The sequence below is a fragment of the Myotis myotis genome, unplaced genomic scaffold, assembly GCF_014108235.1.
Source record: "Myotis myotis isolate mMyoMyo1 unplaced genomic scaffold, mMyoMyo1.p scaffold_m19_p_1, whole genome shotgun sequence".
Classification (NCBI taxonomy): domain Eukaryota; kingdom Metazoa; phylum Chordata; class Mammalia; order Chiroptera; family Vespertilionidae; genus Myotis; species Myotis myotis.
This window is the reverse complement of record NW_023416313.1, coordinates 201,525,240-201,549,462: the sequence shown is the minus strand read 5'-3', so window position 1 is coordinate 201,549,462 and position 24,223 is coordinate 201,525,240. Positions and strand designations below refer to the sequence as shown.

Sequence of the window (24,223 nt, the reverse complement as noted above, 5' to 3'; positions counted from 1 at the left end):
AGAGACAGATCCATCTTCCTTCAAAGCCAGTGTTCCGATTTTCTACTTGTAGCAACGGCTAACTACATGTTTCAGAATTACCCTCCTGTTGAGAGTAACTAGAAAGGTTAAAAAAAATGTTAAAAATGTTAGAAGACATTAGAGAGCTACTAAGAGAGTAAGAATTTTGATGCCAAGATCTGAAAGAAAAAGACAGCTAAGAAGGTGAGGCTAGCAACTCCCGCTGTTTTTCCTCTTAAAGAGCTTTGCCAAAATCTTTAGCAAAAGGCCTGACTGAGAAGGTGATCCGTTCTTTTTGCAATCTCGTGGAGCTTAAGGGACAAAAATAAGGACTTAAAGTGAACATCCAGGGTATTGGTTGGGACCAGAAGAGCTCCCTCCCAAGAGGAAAGGTGATCTAGAAATATACCAGTCCCAACAAGAACTGAAACCAAGCTACATATAACATCTGTGCCTGTTTAGATTAAGGGGATCAGCCCCTAGCATAACTGACTGACAGAAAAGGAAAAGGAAACAAAACCAAATGCTCTCTGGAGTAAGATAACATTCTCCCAGAGCCTTAAATTATTTTCCCAATGTTAGTTGTATAAACAGTGTCCAGAACTTAATTTTTAAAAAAGCTAGAAAAAGTGATAAAGATTTTGAAGTATCAAATATAGATTTTGAAATAATTATGATTAATATGTTTAAGGAGTTAAGTGACAAAATAGATCATTTTAGCACGAAACCAGAAACTCTGAAAAGGAATTAAATACAAATTTTAGAACTTAGAAAAGCAATATTTAAAGTTATAAATCAATGAAATGGGTTTGACCATAGATTAAATACAGTTAAGGAAAGAACTAATGAACTTGAGGATAAGTTAATAGAAAATATCCATATTGACACAGAAAGAAATAAAAATATACATAAAAGAGCATAAGAAACATGAAGCACAGAGAACAAGTCATAACGTATGAACAGAACCCCAAGAAGAGTTAAAAAAGAAAACTAGGCATTAACAATATTTGAGAAGTAAATGGCTGAGAATTTTCTAAGCATCAATCAAATTTTAAAAATTGCTATTAATTCTAAGGAAAATAAATAATAAAATAATACCTTATAGTAAAACTGCTAGAAAAGAAAGAAATCTTAAGAGCACTCAAATGTAAAAAGAGATTACATTTTAAAAATAACAATGAAACTGACAGCTAACTTCCTAATAAAAACAGTAGAAGCCAAGAGACAATGAAAGTTATCACCAAAGCATGTGAAGGAAATAACTGACAATCAGAATTCGATATCTAGAAAAAAAGCACCCTTCAAAAACTTAATATGAAACAGACATTTTTAGACAAACATAAACTGAGAGAATTTACCTCCAGTAGAACTGCACTAAAGAAAATACTAAAGGTAGTTAGTTCTTCAGACAAAATAAAAATGATCCCAGAGGTAAGCACAGAGATGCAGAAAATAATAAAGAGCAACGAAACCATAATTTTAGGAAATATGAATAACCATTATATTTAGCAAATAAAAAATTCTGTAAAACGAAACTGGTAAAGTCTTGTAGGTTTTAAAAAATAAGGAATATTCAATCTGATATATGTTAAGATGTCAGTAATCTTCTTCTTTTCAAGACAGGTCTACCAAACAAAAATCCAGTAAGCTGACTGTGGGATCATCCCAAATATGACTCCTATCCCACTATAATTATTTAACTAACTTCCTTCCATTAGATATTTTATTTATTTCCATCTTTGGATATTATTAACCACAGAGGCATGAATATTCTTTTGGCATGCATGAATATTCATATCTATACTAGAGGCCGGTGCACAAATTCGTGCACGGGTGGGATCCGGCCGGCCACCCCAATGGGGGCTGATTGTGTGGGGCTGGCTTGGGGGAGGGGCCGAGGGTGGTTGGCCGGCCAGCCCTGGCCCCCAATGGGGATGGAGGGGCTGATCGGGAGCAGAGTCGGCCAGGGGCGGGGCCATGGGCTCTTGGCTAGCGGGCCCTGTCCCTGATGGGGGTGAAAGAGGCGATCGGGGGCAGGGCTGGCCGGAAGGAGGGGCCACGGGTGGTTGGCCAGCCAGCCCTGCCCTCAATCAGGCTGGTTGGCCAGACCACAGTGTGTGTCATAGCAACCGGTCATTCTGATCGTTCTGGTGTTCTGGTCGCTGGTTTTTTATATATATAGATTTCTGTCTGTGTACTTTTTCATTCCCTTACTGTAACAACTTTTTAGAAGTGGAAATGCTGACCAAAAAAATTTGTCCATTTCCAGTTTTTATTGGCAAACTAACAGATTTTTAAAATATAATGCTCCTATCCGTCCCCCCGCAATGATTTTAACATGTTCATTTTCCAGTCACTGCTATCTATTAGCTTTTCATTTTTCTTGTTCAAACTACTGAGAATGGGAAATTGGATTCTGCAGCCATTCATGTTCTCCATAGTGTAAGTACACAGGAGTGTCAATAGTTAGACTAATAAACTGTCTGCCAAAATGCAAAATCTTAGACTCCGAAATGAAATGAGGAGAAAAAAAAAAAGAAAGAAAGAAAGCCTGAAGCACAGCAAAGGCTTTTTTAAATTAGAAAGTTATACTCATGTTAACACATCATAAAACCACACGATGGTATATTCCCCACACTAAAAATAGCATCTTTATCGTCTGTGTACACTGATACCACTGGTCTAGAACTTGCCTGTTCTCTTGTCTCCTGCCAACCAAGATCATAGAATGGGGAACTTTCCCCTTGGCAAGCCTAATCCTCGGGGAAAAGGAAAACAAAACAGTTTTTTCCTACGGCAACAAAAAAACCCTTCAAAATAATTAATGAAAGGAATCTGAAAATGCAGATTGAATAATTAAATTCGTTACTCAGAACACTCTCTAAAGTTCAACCTTGAGAATTTTATTTAATGTTTAAAAAAAGAAAAGAATGAAAGAAAATCCTAAATGTTCAAGACCAAAAAAGCACTTGTTTTCAACATACTGAGTTACCTATTTTGAAAGTTTTGCTTGGGTTAATTATTTAAAGAAAATTATAAAGGCAGAAAATAAGCAAAGGGGGCTGTGAAAGAATAAACAGATAATAAAATGTTCATTCCTTTATTTTAGGTAATGGAAGACCTAGAATGTTAGAACTGAAATATTTATGGGATTACCCAGCCTAGCTAACCTCTCACTTTGCAAATGACAGAATTGGACTAAATGGAGAAACAACCTGTGCACGGCCAAAAGTGAACCAATGGCACAGCCCCAATAAATACCCAGATATACTGGCCCAATTACACAGTTTTCCCATGAAAACCTTGATTTACCTACATACAAGGAGGAGAGGGGCAGGCCACCCAGTTCTATAGTTAGTGTTTGGTTCAAAATTTCGGTGGTCCCAAGAGACCTTTAACAGCTCCCAGGTGTAACCTAGTAAAAAGACCCTTCTTCGTTCCTTCTCGTTACCTTCAGATCCTCCCTACATCTTATCAGTGACCAAGTCCTACTGATCCTACCTTCCAACCATCTCTCAAACACATCACTCCTCCATAACCACTGCCTCTGGTTTGGACGTCATTTTTTTCCTCACCTGGATTCCTGGAAAATTGCTTAACTATCCTTCTGCCTACAATCCTACCATTTCCCTTACGCCGTCCCTCCACATTCCCATTCTCCATCTCCTGCTTCAAATCCTTTCCTGGAAAATTTCCTTATGAAGAAAAACAGGGTCTCAATGGTTTCTCCTTGCTTCTGGAACAATACCTATATGAGTCACAGCCTTATCAGTAAAAAGATGGCACACATAATATAGGACAATTCAAGGAAGGTTTATTTCAATAAGGACCAAATATAAAGGTTCTTCAATCTAAATGGTATAGTGGAGCCATAGGAGAGCGCTCAGAAGGCTCTGACCTGAGGAAGTAGAACTGTGTGGTATACGGCTTCTAAAGTGGCCCACAGAGAGCTCTACCTCCTTTCCTCAGGCCCTTAGATAAACCCCTCCCCTGGGGATGGACCTAGTGACTTGCTCCTAACAAAGGGATGAGACGCTATGTCTAATATTAGGTTATGAAATAGTGAGACTCCCACTACCAATCCCCACCCCCTCTGCCTCCTCTCTCTGGCTCATTCTGATGAGACAAGCTGCCACGCATGAGCTGCCCTAGGGAGAGGCACATGTGGCAAGGAATTGCGAGGAGGCTTTGGCCAACAGCCAGTGAGAAGCCGAGGTGATCCTTCCAACAGCACTCGAGGAACTGAATCCATCCAGTAACCACATGAGGGAGCTTGGAATTGGACCTTTTCCCCAACTGAGGATTCAGATGAATCTGCAATCTCAGCCCACATCTTGACTGTGGCCTTGTGAGAGACCTTGAACCAGAGGGCCCACCTAATGTGCACTAGGATTACTGCCCCCACAGAAACCAGGACATATAAATGTATGCAAGCCGTTGAGTTTGGGGGGGTAAATTGTTTGCCGATAGATGGATTACTAATACAAACTGGAGCCACCCCAAGGACCACGAGGACAAGTAGAGAAAAGGGGTATCGGGACCCAGAAGAGGAGAGCATTCTACCTTGAGAAGGGCAATAACCTTCAGTCAAGGGACACAGCTAGTGCAAGACTTTGTGGAGAGGGAGCCAGGGGGAGAAATACCCCAACTTTGCCTTTTCTCCTTCCTATCTCTCCCCAGGATTCTACTGGCCAAATTCAACTGAAAGTCAGAGGTCGCAGAAGCCCGGTACATGTCCACATGCAAACAGCGCATAGAGGGACTGAGCACAGGTGTGGAGGCACGGAGGGGAGATATCTGTACAACATCCACGCTCTTTGCCTGATGTACAAGGTTTTCATGATCTGACCCTAAGCTGCCCATCCAGAGCTATTTCTCATCCCTTCATCACAGAAACCCAGTTCCATAAAAACAGCCACTTGAAGCTTCTAGAACTCAGCATACCACATCACAGCTCTGTCCCTCTACCTGTGCTGGTCCTCCTGCCTCCTTCAGTTCTTCTTCCCTTGCCTGCCAGGTTAATTCTAATCATATTTCAAGAATTAAAGCAGGTGTCAAACCCTCTGGATGTCTTCCATGACATCACCATTCTCTCTCCTGGTATGGACCTCCTCATCACCCTTCTATCTCCTCCCAGACCTTTACAATTCTGGTCTTTACAAGTACTGCAACTGTCGAAGTACCCATCTCTGCCCCACTGGCCCATGGGTTCATTCAGAGAATAGCACCCATCTTGCATTCCTAGCATCTAACAGTGTCTGACTGACAAATGACACTCAATATAGATTTGCTAATGAGTTTCTCATTTTCATCCTGCCTGGGTCTGCAGGTTCCCTGACTCGCTTGTGCTGGCCTCTATAAGTGCCTTCTATGAATTCCAGAATAATGCCCCATTCTCTGCTTTCTCCCCACCCCTGCCTCTTCCAGGCTAGGGTGCATACTGCTGCCTCTGTAACTAAAATAGTGCCACATATACTTTCTGGAATTATGCCTAACCCAGTCTCTGTCCTGGACTTCAAGGGTCCTAGATCATTAGGGGAAGTGACCTTGGGATGTCAGAGCAACACTAAGGTGAGACCCAGATTCTAGAAGACAAGGAGTTAATAACCAGAAGCTAGCAGTGGCATGCTATTTAACAACCCCTTTGATACACAAGAACACTGGCTTTTTCTTCTTCCTCTAAACCTCCCTCCTAAGTCATTTGTGACACGATATATTACTGACAATATCCAGTGCTGCTAGTTGAACGTTGCTGCTACTCTCTACCATACAATCGGTACTGCAGAAGGATAACTGAACGAATATCTTAAATGTTATTAGTAAACCAAACATGACAGCACCAAGAAGATACTTTAACTATTGAATGTTAAATTATTACAACTAAAATTTTTTCTTCCTTTTTAAAGAATTTTTTTATTATTTTTACATTTATTTCTATTGTTGAAAGTATTACAGATGTCACCCTTTTCCCCCCATTAACACCCTCTACCCTGCACCTGTCCACCCCACCCCACCCCCAAGCCTTCACCACACTATTGTCTTTGTCCATGGGTTATGCATATATGCATTACATAAATTCTTCGGTTAATCTCTTCCCACACCCCTCTTTCCCTCTGAGATTTGTCAGTCTGTTCCATGCTTCTATGTCTCTGGATCTATTTTACTCATCAGTTTATTTTATTCATTAGATTTCACATGTAAGTGAGATCATGTGATATTCGTCTTTCTCTGACTGGCTTATTTTGCTTAGTATGATACTCTCCAGGTCCCTCGATGCTGTCTCAAAGGGTAAGAGATCTTTGTTTTTTACAACATAGTGTAAATGTACCACATCTTTTTTATCCACTCACCTACTGAGGGGCACTTGGGCTGTTTTCAAATTTTCGCTATTGTAAATAACTCTGCAATGAACACAGGGGTGCATATACTCTTTTGAATTAGTGTTTTTAGTTTCTTCAGATATATTCCCAGAAGGGAATTGCTGAGTCATAAGGCAGTTCCATTTTTTAATTTTTTGAGGTAGCTCCAACATTTTAAAACTCAGATTCCTAGGACCTAACTCAGACCTATCTTGGGGCGTGGGAGAGGGTCCTTTAAGGATCCACATTTTTATAATTTGTATAAATGATCTAATATAGGTTCAAATATCATCACTGCATTGGGCAATTCAATGACCCAGGATCTTTTGGGCTCAGGAATATAAAAAAGGTTAACAGGTCCAGGCGGCTTAATGAATAATTAAGCTTTTCTTTAAAATAGATTTTTAATGGCACCAATACATTTTTCATTCACACCTTTAATCCAAAATGTGAATACGAAGGATGAAAAACTAAATTAGAAAGTCTGTTTAAGTCAATATATAAATCATGCCTTGGAAAAGTACAACTTCTTATGGTTAATGACCTAGAAAACATGAAAAGAAAAGGAAGAGTATTCTGAAATGTGTGAGCTTAAGGAACCCACCCATCATTACTCATGTGTCAGAAGGCCACCATCCCAAATGGCATTTAAAAGTCACAACAACATTATGGCCATAATCATCCTGCTTATTACTCGGAAGTTTACCCAAAAGCTCCACTTCTCCAGACTTGGCTTTTTAAATGTCAGCATCTGAATCAACACAACACAATCCAAGCAAAAATTTCACACTGGAAATGTCTGACAAGAAGAAGAGACAACAAACAAGGGAAAGAAAACAACATGAAAGCACTGTTTGCACAGTTTTTGAAATGTAATTTTTGTTGTAGACCTTTACGTAAAGGTCTGGTTTTATAGCTACCACCGTGAATAAGTTATTATACAGAGGACGTCCATAGGAAATGTTTGAATTGACCTTGGTTTCAGGGGTCAGTCTTTTGCTACACCTTGAAGTGAGCGTCCTGCAGTAGGTAAGTGTTGGCCATAGCCAACAGTCTACAGCACTGAGAGTAGAGAACTAGATGAACAGCCCATGTTTCCAACACAACCATGGCTTAACTTAACTAGATTTAAATGATTCCAGATCCTGGACCCACACTGGCAATAAGTGTATCTTCTTTCTAACAGATTGAACAGATCCAATACCCCTTTTAAAGCAATTAACTAATATATCAAATAACATGAACACATACATACTTTTCACCCACGAGTGTGTCATGAGGAAGCAAGGTATATTTCCAAGATAGAAAACTAATGACTAGTGGTCATTTCTTTAAAGAACTACAGCAATTAACAATTTTGTTTCTAAATTAAACAAAACAACAACAAAAAAAAGTCCCCTACTACTGCATACAAAGTAAAAACTAAGTTCCCACAAACTTGTAGAAAGTTTTCACTTCCAAGTAACAGCAAACATTCCAGGAGAAAGGTGTTTGAATGGCATGACCTTTACATTTCCTATTAACCTTTAATAATCCATTGATTAGCAATCTCTTAAATAAACTGAATATATTTGTAATGTTTTCTTGTGTCTTAAAAAAGCAACTCACTGCATGAACGTACATTAGTCAATTTACTAACAGCATCAACATTTTATAAATTATTTCCTCTCCAGTGTTACTCTCTTTAAAAAGACCTAAAGCTAAAAGAAAAAGAAGCATTCGTTATGGACCACCTCCAGGCCAAGCAGGATGTCAGACGTCTTATTTACTATTTAAATGAATCTTCACAATAACCCCACTAGGTACTATCCTTCTTCCCAAGTTATCTTTCTTCTTTGTATAAATGAAGAAACTGAAGTTCACAGAAATTACAAAAGTGACTCAAGGTCACACCTATAAGAAGTGGCGAAGTTGCAACCTTAATCCAGGTCTGACTCCAAACCCCATGTTCCTGCAAGCCTGGCATAGGGTCTCTCTGTTTGGGACGGTTAAGAAGGTAATGATGAATAAAAGTATTTCCATTATTAATATGGCTAATTGGCTAGCCCGGTTAAACTATTTTTTTTAACACAACTTAATAAGCATCTCTCTTAGAAACAGGTCATCAAAGCAGCCTCTTGCAAAGCAAAGAATTAAGGAACTTGAGACTGGAAGCAGGAACAGTTTGAGAGTTCTATTTTTTACTCAGAAAAGAGAGAAATTCACCATACTGATCATCCAGAAATATCTAGTTCAACACTGCCCATATGATGACCAGAGATCGAACACAGAGTCTTATAGAATACACAGAAACCAGCAGACAAGTCAAATATTTAGTGAAATGAATGAACATTAGCTCCTTTGTCTTAAAATGTAATATAGTTAGGTTAAATTGTCACAAACACACATTAAAAAGGTATATAAGCAGTTATTTCCTTAAATTCAGTATGCACACAAATAAGTTATGTGCTATCATTCCTTCCTTCAAAATGTACCCTTCCAAATGTCTCTATCTGAATTAATAACATCAATGTCTTTCTATAACCCAAGGTCAAAAACCCCAGTCATCTCTGATTCTCTATTCACCTCCTAACTCCATATTCATTTCGTTTCCAAGTCATTTTTAATTCTGACTCTTTAAAGCCTCTGCTCAGTCCTGCTCAGCTCTGAAGGGCATGTCCCCTGCTAGATTAGCGTCCTCCTTACCTGTCTCACAGACACAGAAACAACCCTCCGGAGCCTGCAATCTCCCCTGATAACAATGCATTTGCCTCATGGGGGCAAGATTCATAATCCCCAACAGATGCTGATTTACAACTCCCAGCACACAAGTTTCCCATGATTAAACTGCCTATGATTCCACATGCTAAAAATCTGGCTCCATCCAGCCTGTCTTCCCCAAATCATACCTCGGTTTACGTCTAGTAATTCATCCTATGCCCAAACTGATTCTGGCAGCTGTTCCCTTTCTCCAGCTCTTTGCCTTTGCAGAGCACATCTCACCATCTGGAATGACCTTCTTGCCAAATAAGCACTCTTACCCATCCTTTAAAATTGAGTTCAAAGACCATTTCTTCACATCCCATCCCTGACCTCTGAGGCTGGAGTAATCTCCCCTCCTCTGCAATTATATAACAATACACCTACACTTCTCTTTTGGAAATGAATGCATAGACTCTATTACAGTTACTTGTATATCTCTCACCAACTGTAAACATCTTATACGTACCTCAGTGTTTCCCATAGCACCTACACCAGTTCTTATACATACTATCGGTCCGAAGAACATTCATGTAATCGATGTTACAGTAAGGCTTTTACACCAAAGGAGAATATGTCTCCATCTGTATTACATAGGTGATCTTTGAGTTTAAAGAAAACAAAATCACATAATATTTTCCCAAGTATGACAAAATCTAACTGCCTTGAATTTTAGAATTGGAGAATCAGATATGAGAAGCGAATGATATTCTTTTATCAGTCGAGGCAGTCCAGGTAGAAAACATTTGTTGAGCTGTCAAACATCGGTCAACCCCACACAGAACACAAACACATACACAACACAGCCAGCATCACAGCATTTAACCAGATGCCTTACTTTGCGGTAGACTATCATATTTGGAGAACTGTCCTCTGGGTCAGCAGTTGCCACTGCTCTTTGCTCCCCGGATCCCTGAGCCATCCTGGATGTCTTCACTCACGCTGCAAAAATAAATTAACAGGTCATTAAGACATGCAAGAATTACTAGTATATAAAGAGAGCTTTGCAATGCAAATAACTATGGATCTTTGGGCAGGTGGCATGAAGACAAAACATGATGTAAGAAATTACATGATTGTTGACTTATTGTCCACATACATCCTTCTAGTTCCAAAGCAATATATTCTTTATTTTTCAGCCCAGAACTGTGCACCTCAGGGGTAATCATATGCCATCTCCTGAAGATGAATGAAACCACTCATTTTGATGTTGATTTTTTTTACCAAAGTTAATTCTATGATTAATTCTATGCATTAAAATATGAATATTTTATCAGGGAAATGCAAATCAAACCCACAAGGAGATACTGCTTCATACCCACTAGGACGGTTACAATAATAAAAACAAACCCTCAAATAACAAGCATTGAAAGGGACGTGGGTAAATTGGTACCCTTGTACATTATTGATAGGAAATGGAAAACATTTGGTGGTTCCTCAAAAATTAAACATAGAATTGCATATAACCTGACAATTCCACTGCTAAGAACTGAAAACAGGTATTCAAGCAAACACTCAAACATGAATGCTCATAGCAGCACTATTGCCAAAATACGGAAATAACTCAATGTCCATCAACTGGTGAATGGATAAGTGAAATATGGCGTATCTCTACAATGGAACAGAATTCAGACATAAAAAGTAATAAAGCACTGACACATGCTACAACACAGATTAATCTTGAAAGCATCATGCTAAATGAAAGGAGCTAGATACAAAAGGTCACTGCAACTGACTGAATGTTTGTGTTCCCTCAAAATTCACATGCTGAAATCCTAATCCCCAATGTAATAGTATTAGGAGGTAGAACCTTTGGAAAGTGATGAGTGCCCTGGTAAAAGAGGTTCCAGAGCTCTTTTATGAACCAGGAAACAGGTCCTCATAAGACACCAAATCTGCCCAAGTTTTGATCTTGGACTTTCCAGTCTCTAGAGCTGTGAGAAATAAATTTCTGTTGTTTACCAGCTATCCAGTCAATGGCATTCTATTACAGCAGCCTGAACGGACTAAGACAATGACATATTGTAGGATTCCATTGACTCAAAGTATATATAATAGAGAAATCTATAGAAACAGAAAGCAGATTGGTAGATACCAGCAGCTGTAGAGAGGAGAGATTGGGGTGACTGCTTAACGGAAGTGGGGTCTCCTTTGGAGATGATCAAAACAGTTTTCAACTAGATAGAGCTGATGGCTGCAGAAAACTGTGAATATACTAAGTGCCTCTGAAATGTATGCTTTAAAATGGTTAATTTTATGAGCACTGTTATGAATACAGGAAATGGGCTGTGAAAAAGACAGTGATGACAGAAGAGAGACTATTACAATTTAAAATAAGAACTCATGCATTTGTGAATTTCACCTCAATTAAGAAAAATGAATGTTTTTAATTTGACCTTTTAAAACATCTGAGAAGATAGCAGTGAGACAAGGACAACATAGGGACTTTTTGAGTAAAGAAGCAAGTTCAGTTCTTGGCATAAAGTTGTATTTGCTGGGTGACCTTGAGCAAATCAAATAACCTGTTGGGTATTGGGTTCCTTTGTTAATTTTCTTTTTTTATATATATTTTTATTGAGTTCAGAGAGGAAGGGAGAGAGAGAGAGAGATAGAAATATCAATGATGAGAGAGAATCATGGATTGGCTGCCACACACTGGGGATCGAGCCTGCAACCAGGCAGGTGCCCCTGGCTGGAATCGAACCTGGGACCCTTCAGTCCACAAGTCAACACTCTATCTACTGAGCCAAACCAGCTAGGGCTGTTAATTTTCTTTTAAAATGTACATGTTTAACATCTACTGTGTAGCTAGAACCATGACAAGGCACCTTCCTCTACATTGCTCTGATCAGTAAAATGTGACTTCCACTGACTACTCACAGGTAAGGGTCAAATAAATGAGTGTAAAAGTATCCCATAAAGCCAAAAAAGTCCTATACAAATGTTATCTCTGATCTAAGAGCCTGCCTGGGTTATTTGCACAAAATTCATAAGCTTTTCATCAAAGAAACTTTTATAAATAGCATGCTCGACAGAAAAGGCCATTACAATTTAAAAGAAAAAACACCTCAGGAAACATTTTATTATAAAACTAGAGGCCCATTGCACAAAGAGATTCATGCAATAGGCCTTCCTTCCCCTGGCTGCCAGCACCGGTTTCCCTCCAGCACCCGGGACCCAGGCCTTCACTCTGGCTGCAGTGGAGAAGGCAAGCCTCTTCAGTCTTCAGTCTTCGCTCCTCGCCTGCACATGCAAATTAACCGCCATCTTTGTTGGGTTAATTTGTATACTCATCCTGATTGGCTGATGGGCGCAGCAGAGTGACACCAATTTGCATGTTTCTCTTTTTTTAGTGTAGATAAGTTGGTACCAAAGGTCATTCAATAAAAATAAACTTGGGCAAAAAATGGGGAAGAGACAGGAATTTGTAATTTATGCTAAGAATTTAATTACCCAAGATATCCCATTTGAATAATGTTAATTGCTTTCTTCATCATTTATGAATTAGGATGCATTTTAAAAGCTAGATTACATGAAGAGATAAAGAGCATCATTCTAAAATCTCTATCCACTGCAATATCAGTATTTCTATGAATATAGTACTACATGGAAACACTGATTATTATTCTAATCAGTAGCTTTAAAAGTTAAGTGAACAACACACTGTTTATTATTTATAAATAACTACTTATTTGCCTTAATACAGAACATGACTGAGCATGAAAAACAAAATCTGAGTCCATTTATGTATGCTCATTTGTCTAAGTAACAGAGCCATTTGGGGCTCCTACTGCTTTATTTTAAAATGAACACTTTCACTTTAATGAGTATATTATCTTCCACCTAGAAAACTGTGTTATAACAGTAAGGTTGGAAATGACCTAGAAATAACCATGTCAGTCTTCCCTTTGCCTTTTCCTGACTCTCCTCCCTGCCCCGCGACGGAAACATTTCTCTGTGTTAAAGCAGGCTGATGTCCCAGGATCTGGACTGCTAAGTAAATGCGGTTAGGAATTCCAGTGAGTCTAGTAATGTCATAGAAGGGCTTCTATTTTGATTCTTCCATCAACTCATTTTGAAACTCAAGCTAGTCATTTACCTTTTCTATGTCTATAAAATATCATCTCTAAAATACATGATAGTCCCTATGCCAACAGTTGTTAGAGAGAGCTGAGTGCAAAACCTGCATAGGTAAGGATGTTCTGATTAAATTCATTGACTATAAAGCTGGTGTTCATGAAATTAAAGGAATAGATTCTCACTCATTACAATATGGTATAAAATATTTATTTTTAAGTGAAGTACAATAGAAATAGGAGTATTTTAAATTTAGTGGTAGAGGAAAACAAAACCTTCTTCATGTTATTTACATATACTACATGTATACCAGTATACACGTAGTAAATTATTCAGGGACTTTGATTTTAATATTTGAAGAATGTGAATGTTTTTCTGAGAACACAACTACATTTCAATAGAGTCCAGTGGTTCTCAACCTTCCTAATGCCGTGACCCTTTAATACAGTTCCTCATGTTATGGTGACCCCGATTTCATTGTTACAAATTGAACATAATTAAAGCATAGTGATTAATCACAAAAACAATATGTAATTATATATGTGTTTTCCGATGGTCTTAGGCGACCCCTGTGAAAGGGTCGTTCAACCCCCAAAGGGGTCGTGACCCACAGGTTGAGAACCGCTGCAATAGACTCTCCAAGAAGACACAAGATAGTTTCATCGTTACAAGCTGGCCTATGTCATCAGACGGATCTATGTCTGGGTCCAGGCTCCACCACTTACTAGCTGTGTGATCTGGGGCAAGTTACTTTACCTCTCTGTGCCTTTGTTTCCTCATCTGTCACAAACCTGTCCCGGCACAGCGGAAAGCCTTCTGAACTGGGATGCCTGGTTATTCTACCTAGTCTGCAACTAACTAGCTGTTGGAACCAGGTTAAGCCACAGATTATCTGCACCCCAACTGGACATTGGCTAGAAAACCCAGCATCCTTAGTATTCCCTCCAGTTCTGACCTAGAACTCAGAACTTCCAATTTTAAATTTCCTTCAAAGACTCACCAGAATGTTCCACGCTACCTCTCTTCCATCACCACTGCCTATATGCTAGCCCAACTCCTCTATTAGTGACAGTGCTCCTGCCAAGCTTCTCAAAAACCACAGAACTGAGGGTATGCTTTCCTTCCCAGCCTTAGCATGCCTCCCCCTGAAGCAATTCCTATAATACCACCGCCCACCACTAGGTGCCACAAGACAACATTTATTCTTGGAGCAAACACTGAGCATCCACTCCCAAGGCTTGGTGCTAGGCCCTGGAGAGAGAAAGATAAATCAGATACAAGTGCTCTCATTACAGTGTTCAGAGTCCAGCAGGGGAGACAGACATGTCCACAAAAGCAGGACGTTGTAATGTGTGGGTGTTCCGTTATAACATGCCGGGGTCCAACCCCAGCGGGTCCAGGGGTCCCCAAAGGTGTGGACGGAGTCGGCGAAGAAGGAAGGACACGGAGACAGTGTTCAGTTGATCAGCAGCCTAGCCAGGATCTCCAGCCAGGATCTCCAGCCAAGTTCTGGTCTGGATCTCCAGCGAAGTTCTGCTGTTTATTGTTTTGTTACATCCGTATTTATACCAGTTGATTTTAATCCTGTTAATTTCTATTACAAAGGTTAGGGCGTTTCTTATCTGCATTCCAGGGAGTAAAGATTATGTAGCTTAAGCATGATTGTTTGTAGTGATTAACTACCCGCCTGGCACTTAGTTAAGGAGTTTCATCCCCTCCCTGACTTCAGGGAAAAATTCCTACCTGGGGAAGCAACCTTTCTAGGAGGGGCATCCCCTCCCTGACTTCAGGGAAAAATTCCTACCTGGGGAAACAACCTTTCTCGGAGAGGTGACCTTGGTTAAAACACACAGCGCTAAGGGGAGCAAACATATTAAGAACAGTATGCTATATACTCCAGGTCCCTTGAAACATATGCTGTGCAGATGTTTCTTTCCTGCAGCGACTGTGTCAAGCAGCAAGGATGGACCGGCTTCCGGCAATAACAGAGCAGGAGGAGGTGGCCACCGAGGTCAGAGCAGGATGAGCAGGAGTCGAGGGAAGGCAGAAGAGGACACTCGAACGAGGTGATGACATAGGCATGGACGTCTAAAAACCCAGCAGTATAGACGCGCAAGGAGAGAAAGAACACGTGAAGATGATGTGATCTCAAGGAGAGTAAGTGGGAGGACAGCCAAATGTGGAGAGTGAAATAACAGGGATTCTCACCTGTCTGGAGTGATGACTTTGTTACCTTGTTTATCAGAGGGCTCCTCTACGAGAAAGCCAGTTCTACTGAGTGGAGTCTCTGTCAATGGGGTTCACCCTATATCCCTGGCATCTAGAACAGGGCCTGGCACAGAGTTGGTACTCAAATATTTTTGAATGAATAATGGAACTGATAAGACTCTGCCAAGATGCAGTGAACTCCTTCGGGAACACTCACCTAGATGGCAAGCCATTAAAACTGCCCAACAGAGAGGGCTCTTTATCTACAAAGCCCTATGTATGGAATCACACATGACTTTCCCCAGGGTACATGGATATGGATCAGCCCTGAACTCAGGAACCCACTTCTGAATCCATGAAAGACATGTGGGAGGGTGGGAAGTATAGTGAGGAGAGTCCCTTTGAATAACAGAACAATTGAGCATCTCTGACTCAAGCTCTGATTAGCAAATCTTTTGAAAGTTGGGACTGCAATTTACTCCAAATTTATATTGCATTTGTAGCTCTTAGTTATGACAAATGCCAGCTGTTTTCCTTTGTAATGGCAGCTTCTCTGGAGCAAGCTAAGCTCAGAGTCCAGCCGATAACAATGCCAGGCAGAGCAGGTAGGCAAGACCCAAGGATGTGGAAAAGCAATGGGCTTTGCAGTCAGACCATGAACTGCATCTCAGCTCTGGTCACACCAAGGCTGCTGTGGGCCTTTGGCAATTGACTCCCCCATCCTCAACTTCCAGCTCTTCACCTGGAAGATGAGAACCTTCTACTCTGCAGGGTTGCTTTTGAAGAATAAAATAAGTCATGTAAATTGCTTAGCAAAAAAATAAAAATGAAGGTAGCAACTGACTAGCAGTCTTGCTCTGTGCCAGTGTTTGGCCAAATGAAATCCCCAGGCCACCTGCACCAGAAGGACTGGAGAAGCCCTTCCCCCATCCTCACGTATTCTGCCTGGGTGCATAGGACAGGAAGCCGGGGTGGACCTCTACAATTACACCACAATGCCACGAAAATCATGGTCACATGCGGCTGAAAGCCTGAAGATGTCACTCCTGCCGCTCTTAGTGCCCAGGCCTCACAACTCCATGCAGGAAAATGTCTTGTAGGAGAGGTAATCACATCTGGCTGTGATATAGTCTGAACATTTATGCTGCCAAATAAGAGTCCTGCTGATGTTACTGCCTCTCCTCCACGTTATATCAAATTCATATTGTTTGCCTCAACACATTAAAACCCAATGGATTTTTTCCTGACATAGGCAATGTTAAGCTCTTCAGAAAAAAAAAATTTACAAGACGTGTGCTAGCTCAGTAGTGCAAGCTTGTTTATATAGTTTTAATCTGACTGAGTGGGCAGGAACCTCAAGGGGAAAGAAGGAAGAAAACAGCTATAAAGAACAAATAACTCTTCCTGTGATAGCAGAATCTGCCAACCTGACATTTCCTATATGCTCCAGCCTCAGATGATCAACGACAGATCAAGTGTCTGTTTCAGGTAATCACTAAAGATCTGAAACAAGGTGACAGAGCTCAATGCCCAGGGGCCAATTTTGATGGCAATGCCAGGTACCCAGTATTTTACTGAGATATAATTGCTTAATCACTTCGGGTCTTCAGTTAGAATTCCATGGTTCCCAAAAGCTGATCAAGGACCTGAACCTGACTAGCAGACTCAAAATCACCTGGGGGAGATTCTAAAGACACATGTTCCTGATTCCCATGCTCCAGAAAATCTTTTATTATTACTAGAGGCCCAGTGCATGAAATTCGTGCACAGGTGGGGTCCCTAGGCCTGGCCAGTGATCAGGGCCGATCAGGACCATCTCACCCAGTCCTGATCGGGTCCGGGTGATCAGGGCCTGCTGGCTGGGGGGGGGGGGGGGGGGGGGGACCAGCCAGGGGTAGGGACCTCGGGAGGTTGGCCGGCCAGCCCCTATCTCATTATGTAGATGTGCTGAGGTAGCTGGCAAGCAAAGACCACAGACAGAGTGCCCCAAAATGGCCTGAACACCAGCTATGCTCTGAGGTGAAAATACAGCTCTACTTTGCTGCCCGCACTCGGGCCACCTCACTCTCCCTGGGGCGGAGATGCTGACAGACAGACAGATCGACTCTCCTACCTCAGCTGCACATTTTCTCGGGGCTCCACCCCCAAGCATGATAGGTAGCTGACTTCGGCCAATGGTGGCACACCACCGCAGGAGCACTAGCCAATCAGCAGTTGGGAGCCCGGAAAGGCACTGGGCCAAGCTAGAAGGGGCAGAAGGGTGAGCGGCGCAGTGCGGTGCGATGGCAGAGGTAAGATGGCAGTGGTGCTTACTTTACATCTTTGCAGTTAGGCTGCTGCGATTCTCTGGTGCTCAGAGCCTTGGGGGGGGGGGGGGCGAAAACAGGAGGTTGGCCAGCTGTGGGAGGTTGGCTGTGGACATGCACTGATCACCAGGGGGCAGCTCCTGTGTTGAGTGTCTGCCCCCTGGTGGTCAGTGCACATCATAGTGACTGGTTGACTGGTTGTTCCTGTCGGTTGGTCTTAGCGGTCGCTTAGGCTTTTATATAGAGAGATTATTATTAATTGATGAGAGAGAGAGAGAGAGAAACATCAATTAGTTATGCATTCATTGGTTGCTTCTTGTATATGCCCTGATTGGAAATTAAACCTGCAACCTTGGTGTATCAGAACAATGCTCTAACCAACTGAATTTCCCAGCCAGGGCTGTTCTAGAAACTCTAATTTGGTCGGTCTAAGGCAGTGGTCGGCAAACTGCGGCTTGCGAGCCACATGCGGCTCTTTGGCCCCTTGAGTGTGGCTCTTCCACAAAATACCACATGCGGGCGCGCACGTACAGTGCGATTAAAACTTCGTGGCCCATGCGCAGAAGTCGGTATTTTGTGGAAGAGCCACACTCAAGGGGCCAAAGAGCCGCATGTGGCTCACGAGCCGCAGTTTGCCAACCACTGGTCTAGGGTGGTCCCTAGAGATTTATGATTTAAACGTTTCCCAGGTGATTTGGAAGCACAGGCGAGCTTTGGAACCATTAACCTAGATTCCATGGAGCCTGCCTACTCTTCACCTGATCCCTCCATCCCTTCCCATGTCACAGCCGTGCTGAGCTGGGCTCCTTTAACTTCCCTTGTATTCAGACAAAAACTCACTCTGATGGATAAAACCAGGTCCTGGGATCGAAGAACTGGCTCTCAACCCTGGCCTTGCCACTTCAGTGCTGTGTGCACGAGCCACTAACTGCTGTGCTTCTTTAGCCTCTGAGACTTGGTTTCCTCATCCAGAAAATGCAACACTAATCACCCTGCTTCCATGGTTCTCAGCCTGGCTGCTCAGAATCACTCAGGCAGAGCTTCACAGCAACTGTAACAAGTGGTTGTTATTCCTACTCTATAGGTGAGAGAATTGAGGCTCCACAATATAGGGAACTCGCCCAAAGTAACACAGCTTTTCAGCCAGAAAACTAAAATTCAAACTCAGCACTGACCTCAATGCCCCCAAACTTGCAATGTGTCAGTCTTGGTCGCCAGTGAAATCAGCTATATAGAGTATTTAAAACAAAATTGTGTAAATTTATGCGAAATTTAAGTATATACCTAAATATAAAACCCTGAGCACCTATATACAATATATAAAGTACTTAGTACTAGATACTACTGCACATAGTACAACTGATACACAGTAGGTCCTCAACCACTCTGTAGTTCCCTCAGTCTACTTCCTCATGTCTCAGTGAAGTTGACTTACCCATATCAATCCTATCTTAAGACATAAATATAGGGGGAAACATATATATATATGGAGAGGTCAATGGTGGAAAATAGGGACATATGTAATACTTTCAACAATAAAAATTTTTAAAAAGATATATATATATATATATATATATATATATATATATATATACACACACACACACACACATATACATACATACATACACACACACACACACACACACACACACACAACCCCCTCTGGTTTGCCACAGCTTCATGACTAAACAAACTAATCTACCAAAACTGCTCATAAAGAAAAATATTTTTGCATTTCCTCTATTAAACAGTACTCCTAAAAATTAAGCTGGGAGGGAGTAGAAAATTCTTCACACAACAGGATGTGTTTGGCCATGTGATGTGCCCCCAGTCCTGGTAACACCATCACTACTTGAAGCTCAGGTCCACCCAGGCATCTCCTCTTCCCGGGGCTCTGAACTCCACACTGTCCTGGACCCTGCCAATCCCCACTGACTCTTCCTGCCTTTTGAACTCTTCTCTTTGAACTTTGACCTTCTGTGACTTTAATGGAAACCTGGCTTCCCGCTGTAGCCCCTTGTCCTCACCCCACATATCAAGACCAGGATGGAAGGAAAGCATCCTCCTGGTTGTCCATTGCTGCTTTAAATGATGTCCTCCCACCCCCATCTTCCTACCCAAATCCTTGTTCTTGTGACACTCAGATCCTCAGGCTATGCCACCATCTACCCATCCTCACTTCTGGGTCCCCCCTCCCTCTTATGCCCTTTCATTTCCTGAAGACTGGGTTCCGGTTCTCCACCCCTTAGTCAACCTTGGTGACTGTAACATCAGAATCAAAGACCTAACTGACAAGCTGGCTTCTCCATCCTTCTGAGTTCCTCACCTGAATCTTTTCCTCCATGCCTCCTCCCAGCCCCTGCCTCACACGGCTACATGCTGAACCTCATCATCACCAGTGCCTGGACCACTCAGGTCGCCCACTCTGTCCACCTTCCCTCTTTACAGCTCAGCTACTCTACATTCACTGCAAACATTCTCCAAACTTATTTAGACATTCAACCTACAACTTTTTTAGTTTTTTCTTCTCTCACTGGCTCCATCATTATAATCACTCAATTGCTTCCTTACAAATATCCTCAACTCCCTCCCCTCCTCCTTTCTGTGTCATATTTCCTGGAAAATCCCCAATACTGACAGAACCTGAGTATCCACCATACAATATCCACACAATATCTGAATAACCAAGATCACATTCAAGCAGGGAACACTTTGGGGTGGGTTGAGGCAGAGGTCAAGAGGAAATCACACAACCAGGCTGACTAGTGGCATTTTAAATTCATGAGCACAAACTTTAAATCACTTAGTTAATACTTCCCACCAGATCTAAAACGTTTTCCTACCAAGTTTGATCTCTTCTTCTGAATTGGTTACCTCATGTCTCCTGCTTGTTCAAACTTTACACTCCGTCTCAGTTGATGATGGCACTTCAAACTCCACCGAAGAAATGGAAGCCAGCAGAGGGCAAGTCTCACATCTTGGGACACCCTCACCTAAATCATCCTGTAAGACGTCTTCCCTTCCATTACAATAGAAGAAGTGTTGCTGCACTTACCAATGAAAAGTTGTCCCACATTTTCTCTTAGGTGGAAGGTTAGAGAACATTTCTCCTCTCCTCACCCTACCACCCCATCAATGGGGCTCTAGTATAATAACAGTGAGTTACAGCAAAAGGACCTCTAAAACACAAACTCTGAGGAGCACTTAGAAAACCTACAGTCAAGAGAGGAGACTAAAACAGGGGAACTGAAGCTTCTGGCATCGACAGCTACAGCAAACATTAAACAGCCCAACCCTTAGCCAAATGAAATAAAACCCCACTCTAACGGCCTAGCTGACTCAGCTCCTAATATCTCACACATTGTGTTTGGCTTTCAAGCAGTCATCAGAACCAGGCTCAGATAAGACACAGATGTTGAAATTATCTGAAAGGGAATCCAAAATAACTATGACTAAATATGTTAAAGCTTATAATGGGGAAAGTAGGTGGTAATTAAAACAGAGAAACAGAATTTTTTTAAATCCTTAAAAAGAGAAAGGCTAAAAGTAAAAAAACACTGTAATAAATTAAGAATGCTCATTGGTAGACTCTAAATGGCCAAGGAAAGAATCAGTGAACTTCAATGAAGATCAATAGAAATTTCCCAAATGAGAGAGAAAAATAATTAAAAAAAAAAAAATGGAACAGCATATCCAAGAACTGTGGTACAATAGCAAGCAAAAGATGTAACATACGTGTAATTGGAACACCAAGAGGAGAAGAAAAAGGAGTAAAAGAAATATTCGAAGGAGGAATGAGTGACAGCTTTCCAGTTAATGACATACACCAAACCTCAGATCCAGGAAGATCAGAAAACACCAGACAGGGTTGAAGAACAAGAGCAAAAGCCACTACACCTAAGCACATTCTATTCAAAGTGCAGACAAATCAAAGACAGAGAGAATCTCGAAAGAAACCAGAAGAAAAAACACCGTAGCACGTAAAGGAACGAGGATAACAATTATAGAGGGTTTCTCAACAGAAATGGCGCAGATAAGAGGGTGGAGAGAAACAGTTACAATGTTGAAAGACTAACACCACACGCCTAGAATTCTATATCTAGTGAAATTATCCCTCCAAAGTGAAGGAAAAATAACGACTTTCGCTAACTGTCCACCTCCCCTCTTTACAGCTCAACAAACAAAAACCAAGCAAGTTCACTGGCAAACTTGCTCAGCAAGAAATGCTAAAGGGCCGAAACCGGTTTGGCTCAATGGATAGAGCGTCGGCCTGCGGACTCAAGGGTCCCGGGTTCGATTCCGGTCAAGGGCATGTGCCTGGGTTGCGGGCACATCCCCAGTGGGAGATGTGCAGGAGGCAGCTGATCGATGTTTCTCTCTCATCGATGTTTCTAACTCTCTATCTCTCTCCCTTCCTCTCTGTAAAAAATCAATAAAATATATTTAAAAAAAAAAAAAAAGAAATGCTAAAGGACGTTTTCCAGATACAGGAACATTAAACAGGTCAGAAACTTGGGTCTACAAGAAAGAAAGAACAAGCATCAAGGAGGAGATAAACAAAGGAAAAATACCGCCTTTTATTGTCTAATTCTCAATTAATCTAAGAGAAAGGAGTAAGACTCTTTTGAACAATGCTCATGGGAAAGAAAAAAATACTATACGTTAAAAGACTACAATATCAATGTCTAACACAGAGTTCCAGAATAGCCTTGACCATCAGCTAGTTCAAGGTTGGCAAAGTAGGGCCTGGGGGACAAACCTCGCTGGCTGGCTGTTTTTGTATAATCTATGAGCTAAGAATGGTCTTTCCAGTTTTTAAATTGCCAGCAAAAGTTGAAAGAAGAAGAACATTTTATAACACATGAAAACTATAAATATCAAATGTCTGTGTCCATGAAGTTTGATAAATAAACTCCCATTTGTCTACTGACTGTCTATGGCTGCTTTTATGCTACAACGGCAGAGTTATAGAGTTGCAACAGAGACCATATGGCCTGCAGAGCTCAAAATATTTACTATTACATAAAAGATTTTGTGAAAATAAAAGCATATATTAAAAATATACATGTTTTATGTCCCCTGAACAAGCCCAATGGCTTAATTTTTTCAGAGGATGAAGCTGAGGCCTGGAGAAACCAAGTTATATTCTAAGGTCATCTGGCTGGTTAGTAATAGAGCCAGCATCAGGATTTGGGTCTTGAGAGCCTAAGTGCCTCCCCTCTCACATGAGAGACCTTACGCTTTATAAGTATGGGTGCTAAGATTATACTGTCTAATACTACTAATACTACTGACTCCAGGGACTGCACAAATAACATTTTATCATCCTCTTGGTTTACATGAAAGGATGTATGACTGCTAGAGAAGAAGTAGGAGTGACAGAGGAGCTTTGCCAATTTTTACACACAAGACAGGGATGACTAAGAGATAAAAAGGATGACGTGTTCCCAGGGGATCCGAGAAGAAAGGCACTCCTCTTGGCTTCTTTTAAAAAAGAATGTCAGTTTTGTTCCTTGGAATTTTGTTGTTTTCTTTCCTCATTTTTTTAAGAACAGGCAAAATCAGTCTCTTTTTAAAACCCTCAACCTAGGCATTTAAATATCGGTGCATCTCCTCTATGCTCCATAATGCATGCACTTGGAGCAGCAAGAGCAGGCTTTTCATCTGCTGGAGATAGCAGATGTAACAAAAGAAAGATATACCCATAAAGCTCATCAGGCAGGAGCAATACAAGTCAAAGAAATAACAGGTTTTTGAGTAGGTTTCTGAGGGGTTTTTGTTACCATGTAGACCAGCGGTTCTCAACCTGTGGGTCCCAACCCCTTTGGCGGTTGAACGACCCTTTCACAGGGGTCACCTAAGACCATCCTGCATATCAGATATTTACATTACGATTCATAACAGTAGCAACATTACAGTTATGAAGTAGCAACGAAAATAATTTTATGGTTGGGTCACAACATGAGGAACTGTATTTAAAGGGCCAGAAGGTTGAGAACCACTGGTGTAGACAAACATCATACAATTAGAATGTACCACTTCCTACAATGAGGGTCTAACATATAACAGAACAACCTCAAGAACTAGAAAGGCTTGATAAAATTTTTAAAAAAGAGAGCTCCCAAGGTAATGAGTACATTTGGGACCAGGGAGGGGGGGCGGGAGAGGGGCGGGGGAATGGGGGAGGTGAGCTAGACATTCCATGCAACTATTGTCTAAACCATTTGGTCAAATTCAACATGTGTGCATGAAAATATTCTTAGCAAATTTTGAATGTAAAGGAACTGCTTAATCTGATAAAGGATAGTATAAAACACAACAACCATAATATTTAATAGTCACACTTTGAAAACTTTCCCACTGAGATTAGAAATGAGACAAGGATGCCCACTATGACCACTTCTATTCACCATCATATTAGAGGTCTTAGCCAAGGCAATAGGCAAAAAAAAACAGAAAACAAAAAAACAAAAAAAACAAACACTTAAATAAAAGACATAATGATTGCAAAGGAAAAAGTAAACACTGTTT

The 24,223-nt window shown here is 41.2% G+C and overlaps 1 protein-coding gene across 10 annotated transcripts in view; it reads right to left on the bottom strand.

Moving 5' to 3' along the window:
- Window positions 1-24,223, bottom strand: part of RGS6 (regulator of G protein signaling 6) — a 487,886-nt gene that overhangs the window by 451,194 nt on the left and 12,469 nt on the right. For 9 of the 10 annotated variants that reach the window (XM_036311823.1, XM_036311859.1, XM_036311875.1 and 6 more), the window contains exon 2: window positions 9,937-10,040. In XM_036311823.1, coding sequence (XP_036167716.1) covers window positions 9,937-10,020 — 84 coding nt within the window. In that variant the 5' untranslated portion in view covers window positions 10,021-10,040. Of the gene's footprint in view, window positions 1-9,936; window positions 10,041-24,223 lie in introns of those variants that run through there. The other variant, XM_036311849.1, reaches the window with a different exon arrangement.